We start from the raw sequence: 8,399 nt of genomic DNA on the forward strand, positions 1-8,399 counted from the left end.
CTAACATGTGCTTAGATTCTTGAACCTGATTGGTCGAATACTCCAGCCGTTTCAATATTTCTCCTCGTCCTGCAGAAAGTCCTCCATGCCTCTGGCGCTGCCCAGTACCAATGGCCGTTTGGGCATGCGTCTCGCGTCTTTGCCCCGTCAGTCAATAATTCTATGTCCAACGCCCGTAACCACGAGCACTAGGTCGAGGGAAGAGAAGCGATTCGTTCGCTTCAAGCCTGCCGTAATAAGATAGATGCCCACGTTGAGCAGCCGCTTTGAAATGTATCCGTACAAGCTTGGAGTTCTCTCTGAGAGGGGACACCCCTTGTCGTCAGTTCTGGCTGGTTGACCCCCCCTCAACGTCTAGCATGGCCGCTATTGGATGTTGCTCGCATATTTTCGATGCAGGCAGTGAACCTGGAACCCAGCCGTCTACTCCCGTGCCCAACTCTTCGGCCTCAGGCACTTCTGAACCCGAGCGAAGACTTGCGTTAGGGCGAAATCAAGTTCGCGGGAGGGGACGACGGACTCGTGAACAGAGATATTCGTTGAGCTTTTGAGGTTAATATGTAAATGCATTTCAGAGGCGTCAGGTAATCAGTCATACCGGGCAAGCTGCTCGTGAATAATTCCGCCGCCCATTGACCCGCATAATGGATATGAACTGGGTTGAAGCCTATCTGCCTGCCCGTCACGAGAGCTGTCATTCACTATTACCACTGTCGTATACATCTGCAGTTGTAAATTACCACCACTCGGGCCGCCCCCCCCCCCAGCGAGCACATCACTGTGTGTCGTCCCAACTGCAGATGATGCTTGTCGTTTAGCAAAGAAACCCCACGCAGCTCGGTGTCCAAAATAAGTCTAAACGCCCTCGAACAGGTGGGATCGACTTTTTTTTTTCGTCCTTCTCCCTAGAGAGCACATTCGCTTTACCCGCCAGCTATAGCAGCAATGGCTGCTGCTGCTGCTTCTTCCTCATCATCGTCCTCAAGGTCATATGCTTCTTCGTCCTCGTCCTACCATACCCAGTTGCCTGCATATGCTCGCAGCCTGGCCGCCGCCCCTCCATCGAACCCCGACTACACCCCGAACTCTGCCGTGTCAGACCTGACGGAATACTCCACTCCGCAAGAACAGCTCCGGCCTCTTGACCTCGGCCCTCCCGGCTTCAACGCAATAATGTAAATAAAGCAAAAACATATACTTATACTCCTCGTTTCCATGAGATTATATATATATATTCTTCTAACACGAAATCGCCTTTTCTCCTAGAACCCTATTCGAGGGCACATCCGACGAGAAGACTGTATACCTGGGGCCATGGGAGGTGGTTGGCACCGAGAGCCGGCGCGTCCTCTGGCAATGCAGCTATCAACTAGAACGCCTTGAACACTTCCGTACGTTTTCTTTCGAAATAGCGTTTCAGGAAAGAAATATCCTTCCGCCCCCAATAAGCAAGCAATTTTATCTAAAAGTTTTGTTGTTTGTCTCTAGTACCTACCTCATCGCCGCTCGAGACCTTTCCCCATACGCTTCATTCTAGACATCGCCAGTTTTCCGATCCGTGTGCGCTTGAGCAGCATGTCACATTTCGCGAGCTACATCGGGTTCGATATACAAATGAGGATGGCGTGGTGATTCACGACCAGCCGATTCATGTAAAATGTAAGTGCCATGTAATGCTGTTTCTTTCTGAAGCTCGCTCAAAGCATTGGGGAGGACAAAGAAGGCAATCCGGTGGACTGGCGGCATGGTAGATAGCTATAAGAAGATGCAGATAACGAGGAACTAACCGTGACCGCATAAATACAGACGAGTTTACAACGCTCGACTCGGCGCTCACTTTCCAGGGCGACCTCCGGAAGAAGGATCTGATGGACAGCTTTGATGTGGACGTGGTGTGGACCGACACGCAGGGGCGAACAGACACCTTTGGCAACGTGCGCGGCATCGGCACGGTACAGCGCCTCAAGCTGTGGTGCGATCGCTACAACCAGTCGCACTCGCTGACGGTATTTGCAAATCACCACCACACGAGCCACAACCAGCGCCGCCATCGCGGTGGCGGCAGTGGCCGCGGTGACGGCGTCTACCGCGAATTCCAGGTCGACCAGTTCGAGGGCGAGGTCCGGAACCGCGACGAACGGCACCGCACCCTCCGGCTTGAGGTCCGCGGCAGTAGCCGGCGCGGGAGTGGCGATTCCTCCGGAGGAGCGGGCGGTGTGGGGAGACGTATGTCGTTGGCTTCTGCCTTTCGCTCCTCGCGCCGCGGGTCCACTGCTTCTTCCTCCTCCTCGACCTCTTCTTTGGCGCAGTCGGGCGCGGGAGATGGGATGCGATACCTGGGTATCCAGTTCAGCCGCAGCGAAGGTGAGTAGCCTTTTCGCCCTGCCTTTCATACCACTATTCCCGCAAGACTTTGATTGTGAAAGAGCAAACAACTGACATTGCAAGGATAGACTACCGCCGGTTCCTGGATACCTGGCTCATAGCGCACAGCTCAGACAGCGAGTACCACGGCATTGCCCATCCCGTGGACGTATTTGAGCTGCCATCTCCCCAGATTGCTGCGTCCACGTCGTATGAGCTCTCATCGCAGTCCCTCTGGCAGGCCGAATTGCCGCTCATGCCGAGCCTGCCTCCGCCTGCAGAGGTGCCCGAAGAAGAAGACGATGGCCCAACGCCGTAAAAACAACAACAGACATGACCTCGGCATACGAGGCCACATTTGTGAACACCGTGGGGCGAAAAAGCATAAATCATACAATTAGGCATCGTCTTTTCTAAAGCGAGAAAAGGACGTCCAGAGGACAGATGAAGCAGTACATGGCGAAAGAGGGCCATAATATCCATGGCACCACTCTTGAACTTGAGAGCTTCATTTCTCGATTGTTCGAGGATGAGCGGATCAGCCTGCAAGTCGAATACTCAGATGTATGATGAACATATCGCCGTTCAAGACGGCATAGGGACGAGCGCCAAAGTCTTCATTGAAGAGAACACAGGATTCGCAGCTGGAAAACAGCCAAGGATGGAGGCAGAATTCATTCTTCGCCCACAGAGATGAGACTGAGAATTATCATATGGGGTTAAATTGAAACATTTCAATAACCATGGTATTGACACGAATCTACGGAGGAAGATCCCACTATGCCCTTTCAAAGCCACTTATACGGCTTCTTTAGTCACAACAGAGTCTGCTCAGGACGCACGTGGATAGTATTTGGCGCCGTACGACAACGTACAACGTGGGCAAAGAGTCAAATCCAGGAGCAAGGGAGAAACCAGGCTAACAGCTGCATACCTAACGTCATAGATGCACTGCACAGCTTAGCTTTGGTACAGTGGGGTTCGGTTACGGGCTTGTCAACGGACTATCCGGATGTACGTTTAAAAATGCCCTGGCCAGGGAGGACAAGAATTGAGAATGATAAACATACGATCAGACAAAACCAAGTATATCTAAAAATAAAACACACAGAATCAGATGCAACACATGTGATCTTTACTCATCTTACTCAGCTCTCTATTCATCGTCTCTAGAAAGTAATAGTAGTTTACATGTATCAGGGTCCCACGTCACCATGAAGATCATATTGTCGATCAACGCGGGCTCTAGCTCGGTCAAGATCTCGGCCTACACGGCCGAGCAGCGAGGGAAGGCGCCGGCGCAGATCGCCGAGGCGCAGCTCAGCGGCCTCACCTCTCCACCGGCCAAGCTCAAGTACTCGCGCGGCAGCGAGGTGGTGCTCAAGGACGAAAAGGTGGCCGACGCCGAGACGGTCAAGACGCAGGACGACGCCTTCCGGGTCCTGCTCCGGACGCTGGTCGAGGACCCGAAACTCGGCGAGATCGGCAAGGCGGAAGACGTGGCCATTGCCTGCCACCGCGTCGTCCACGGCGGCAGCTACGCGGCCGCGCAGCTCATCACCGAGGACACGTACCACCGGCTCGAGGCGCTGACGGACCTGGCGCCGCTGCACAACGCGCCGGCGCTCGAGATCATAAAGTCGTGCGTAAAGGCCCTCCCCTCGGCCGTCAACGTGGCCTGCTTCGACTCGCAGTTCCACGCCTCGCTGCCCGAGCACGTCCGGACCTACCCCATCGACCCAGAGATTGCGCGCAAGAACCAGCTCCGCAAGTACGGGTTCCATGGTATCAGCTACCAGTTCATCACCAACTCGGTCGCAGAGTTCCTGGGCAAGCCCACCAACGAGCTCAACATTATTGCCCTGCATCTTGGCAGCGGCGCCAGCGCTTGCGCCATCAGGGGAGGCAAGAGCTGGGATACGAGTATGGGCCTCACGCCACTCGCGGGTCTGCCTGGCGCAACCAGAAGCGGGAGCGTCGATCCGAGGTGAGCTTCACTCCGCATTCATTCAACAAGGGATCATATAATTCCCCTCTTTTTTGTATAAAAACATCACCTTGATTCTTGCTAACGCAAAAATTCTTCCTTGATCTCGTGGTACAGCCTAGTCTTTCATTACGCCAGCGACGTTGGCAAGCTCTCGCCGTCATCGACCAAGGAACTACACATTTCGCGAGCCGAGGAAATCCTCAACAAGGAGAGCGGCTGGCGGGCGCTGACGGGCACGACCGACTTTGGCACCATTGTGGCCGCGGCCACGGAGAGGCAGGAGCCGCGGAGCCGGCTCGCCCTCGACCTGTTTGCGGACCGCGTGTGCGGCTACGTCGGCAGCTACTACGTGTCGCTGGCGGGTCGGGTGGACGCGCTCGTCTTTGCGGGCGGCATTGGCGAGAAGAGCGACGTGCTGCGGCGCCGCGTCGTGGACCAGGTCGCGTGCCTCGGCTTTGCCCTCGACGAGGACCGCAACGCCCTGCCCGTCGAGGACGTGGTCCAAGATATTGGGCGCGAGGGCGCCAAGCACCGGACACTGGTCTGTCAGACGGATGAGCAATTTGAAATGGCCAGGAGTTGTGCTGCGGATCAAGAACTCTGGAAATAACATTAGTAAAGAATATCACCATATTCACTTGTGCCGAGTTAAGTGGCACTTGGCCAAGAAGCACAATGGATGAAAAGGATGATGTGCCATCAGTGAAGTTGTTGATTGTGAATCCGGCCTATAACGACTCTCTTGCCAACATCGTGAGATGCTTCGGAGCCGCGTTGAACCTCTTGTAGAATTATGAAGATACATAATTTGTTCCACTGTGAGTACTGCTGTGAGACGTGTACTATGTACAGATCATGATCCGGGCAGCCTTGTACACGATACCCCTTGTTGCTCCTGGTTTGACCTAACTCCGGAGTACCATCAAGGGTGGGATAGATGCCAGATGCCAACAAGGGTCCCCATATTCTCTTCTGTTCCCCATCGTCTCACCATACATGAGGAGCCTCGTCTGACTCTTCCGCGTAGCCCGGTTGGCTGTACGTGTAAAGTAATCTTAACGGGGTGGGAGCCGTCAGAGCCGCAGGTAACCCTTGCCCGCACAGTCCCCTCCAGAAAAAGCGAGGGAAAAAAACAAGAAGAAAACACAAAGAATAAAACCGGCTGATGAAGCCTTCCTGCGCCGATCAGTGGAGACCAGCAGAGGTCTCGCCCGCGTTCTACGGAGCCCCAAAGGCGGAGCTCGCTCCAGCACAGCGCACTGCTGACCGCAAAGGCCGGGTTTTCATTAGGCAGTGCGCGCTCACTGGCTTATTTTTTTTTTTTTTTTTCAGGGCCTGAAGGGTGAAATGCCCTATGGCTGTTCGCCCAGCCGGTCAAGGCCTCGCAGCACAATCTTCTTATGTACGTACTTCAAGGTGTAGATAAGGGCAGGTTTACGCGTTTCGTTCAGGTGGTTCTCGGAGGCATTCTTTTTGCAGTCTTTTATTCCGCGGTGGAACTTATATACTCCCAGAGAACCCGAGAGAGGGAGAGATAGCAAAAGATAAGCCAGCCTACGGAGAAATTATCTCGGAAGGTCCTTTATTTTATCTAGATCTTTAGCAATATGTGTGCATGCAGATCAGGGACATCCTCCAGGGATCTTCTGGTCACAAACAGCCCGTTGGCAAGTTGAGTATCGTGCCGACAGTGTAGTACACGTACAAGACGAACAAGAAAAGAAATGCGAGAGATATTAGGGGTTCAAGCTAGCAGCAGGCAGGCTGGCTTGTGCGGTGGACAGCAAAGTTGCGGTAGAGCCTTGCTTGCTTGTTTGTGGCTTACCTAGCGACCTGTTTAGTCGGTCAGGCTTCCCAGGGCTTTCAATGCACCCAGTTATCTATCCAATCGTCGATCTGCCAGGCACGGGAGCAGCGGAACGACTGGGGGTCCCCGTTCGGGCGCTCGGCCGTCGATGAGTCTGCTCATTTCCAAGCGACCAGATGACAAGAGCCCAAAGGGACTATCAAGGAAGAAAGCAGAAAAAGAAGTGGGCTTGAGGGTTCTTTCGTCTGTGTCAATCACCTCGTGTTAAGAGAGGCCTGAGTGTTCATCCTGACAAAGTGATGGAGTATTGGGGCAGGGGACCAAGTTCCACCCCATTGAGTTTGCTATTGCTGTCTTTTTTCCTCTCTTTTTTTTTTCTTTCCTCGCGGTTGCACTTGACCGACCGATCGAATCCTCCTTCCAGGCACAGGCATGGTCCTCGAAGATTAGCGATTGGGGATCTCTTTTTCTTCTTCTTCTTTTGGACTCTTCCGATTTCCCCTTCCCTCATTAGTCTCACTACTGCGTACGGATCGACAATACTCCTGGCATGGCGGGACGCCTCCGTAAACTCTCGTTGGCTCGCTCTTCTCGGCAGCAGTGAAAAAATGACTAGAAGGGACTTTATGTGTGGGGTGAAAGTGGATTTCGGTACCCTCCTTGATGGAACAGAAAAGGAAATCCTGGGAAGGAAATAGAGACAAGAAGGAGAAGATAGAGCGAAAATTTTGATACAGGAGTGACAAAAGGAAAACTAAAAGATCCAAAGATGGGTACCGCGTCGATCCAGGGACCACACCTGTCCTGACTGCATAATGACGTCGTGTACCTTCAGGGTATCGTGAAGTCTTAGATGGGGTGGAGTTTTCGGGGTCCCGTCTCCTGTGTGGGGGTGCCCCCTTCAGCTGTTGTGCGAATGGGGGCAGAGGGGACGGGACCTGAGGGGAATCTGACGAGGGCTGGGGGGAACCTAGAAGAAGGGAGTGGGAGGGGCTGAAGGGGGCCCTTTCTGGGTGGAGGGGAAGGGGGCCTATTTGGAACCGAGGAGGAAAAAAAAAAAAAAAAAGGCCAAAGGAAACTATTCCGCAGAACCCTGACTGGACTGTCGTCAAAAAATAGTTTATGAATTTTAGCACGTCGTGGCTGTCCACCTTTAAGACATACACTATCGTGCACTTTGGTGTAGCTCGTGTCTGTTTGCATATGTATCACCTTTCCGGAACCCGTCGCGTGAGTCGGCAGCGACAAGCGGTTTTATACGCCGCGGCCCGCTAAAGCAGACGAGACTTTCCCGGATCATCACCTCCTGCACTGCAAGTTGCGTCTACGGGTGCATGACATGGAGGTCTGCCATGAAATGCAACAGAGGAGCGGGGGAGAAAAAAGGAAGAAAAAATCTAGGTGTCTGTTAAGACCTAGGATGAATACATGCGGCGTAGGTACACGACATGCAAACAGGTCTTCCGCATGCCTTGATTTTATTGACGAAAGCTTCAGTCAGGGTTTTCTTCTCCACAAGAAGTGCTACAGTTTGGCTTTTCAACGGTCAGCACGAAGGTAGGCAAGTAGGTACCTAGGCAGCATGCATGCTTGCATTATTGCTGCACGAAGGAAGCAGCGAACATATGCGCGCCCGGGTATAAGCTTGGGCAAGATTATACTGTGTAGTCGAATGGGAATAACGGCGAGACATCGCATACGCAGTATGCACGTCGGTGGTATGCGGGACCTCTCTTTCTCTGAGTCCTCCCCGGCGACATGGTCGCCGATTGATGCCTCGGACAGCGGCTTGCCGGCGCCGTCCGCCCATGTGTAGCTTGCCGCTTACAGGCTGGAAAGTCATGAGAGAAATGTTGTGCAATTATGATGCATGATGCCTGTTGACAAGGGCAAGCAAGGTTCTCAAAGTGTGGCTTGCCATTGTCAAAGAGAATGGGATGGCAATTTTGAAGAAAACCCCCCATGTGCCAATTCGCCGCTCTAAAGCAAAGGGACATTGACAAAACTATACTCATGTCACGATGACGATACGTTAAGCCACGCGGGGCACCGAGGAGGCAACAAGTGCTGTGCGCACGGCGGAATAATGTAATCACAAAGCTACGATCACGCGTTGCGTCGGCTATACTGTCTGGTTCCGGCGATTGCTTGTGGCGATTGTGCTGTCCCCAAATTCAACTCTGGGTGGTCTGCATCAGCCGCACAACACGTCCTCTCTCTCTCTCTCTCTCTCTCTCC

At 53.3% G+C, this 8,399-nt stretch overlaps 2 protein-coding genes across 2 annotated transcripts; both read left to right on the forward strand.

The window, feature by feature from the left end:
- Window positions 1-945: 945 nt before the first annotated feature.
- On the forward strand, window positions 946-2,683 carry PFICI_01530 (uncharacterized protein; the record flags this gene model as incomplete). Its single annotated transcript, XM_007830111.1, has 5 exons — window positions 946-1,175; window positions 1,267-1,391; window positions 1,489-1,659; window positions 1,807-2,364; window positions 2,454-2,683. 5 exons carry the CDS (start codon window positions 946-948, stop codon window positions 2,681-2,683), a joined length of 1,314 nt encoding a protein of 437 aa, XP_007828302.1.
- An 895-nt stretch (window positions 2,684-3,578) lies between these two features.
- PFICI_01531 (acetate kinase) lies at window positions 3,579-4,964 on the forward strand (the record flags this gene model as incomplete). The annotated part of the gene is made up of 2 exons (XM_007830112.1): window positions 3,579-4,351; window positions 4,469-4,964. 2 exons carry the CDS (start codon window positions 3,579-3,581, stop codon window positions 4,962-4,964), a joined length of 1,269 nt encoding a protein of 422 aa, XP_007828303.1.
- Between the last annotated feature and the right edge of the window lie 3,435 nt (window positions 4,965-8,399).

Source organism: Pestalotiopsis fici, assembly GCF_000516985.1.
Source record: "Pestalotiopsis fici W106-1 unplaced genomic scaffold PFICI_Scf_1, whole genome shotgun sequence".
Classification (NCBI taxonomy): Eukaryota; Fungi; Ascomycota; class Sordariomycetes; order Amphisphaeriales; family Sporocadaceae; genus Pestalotiopsis; species Pestalotiopsis fici.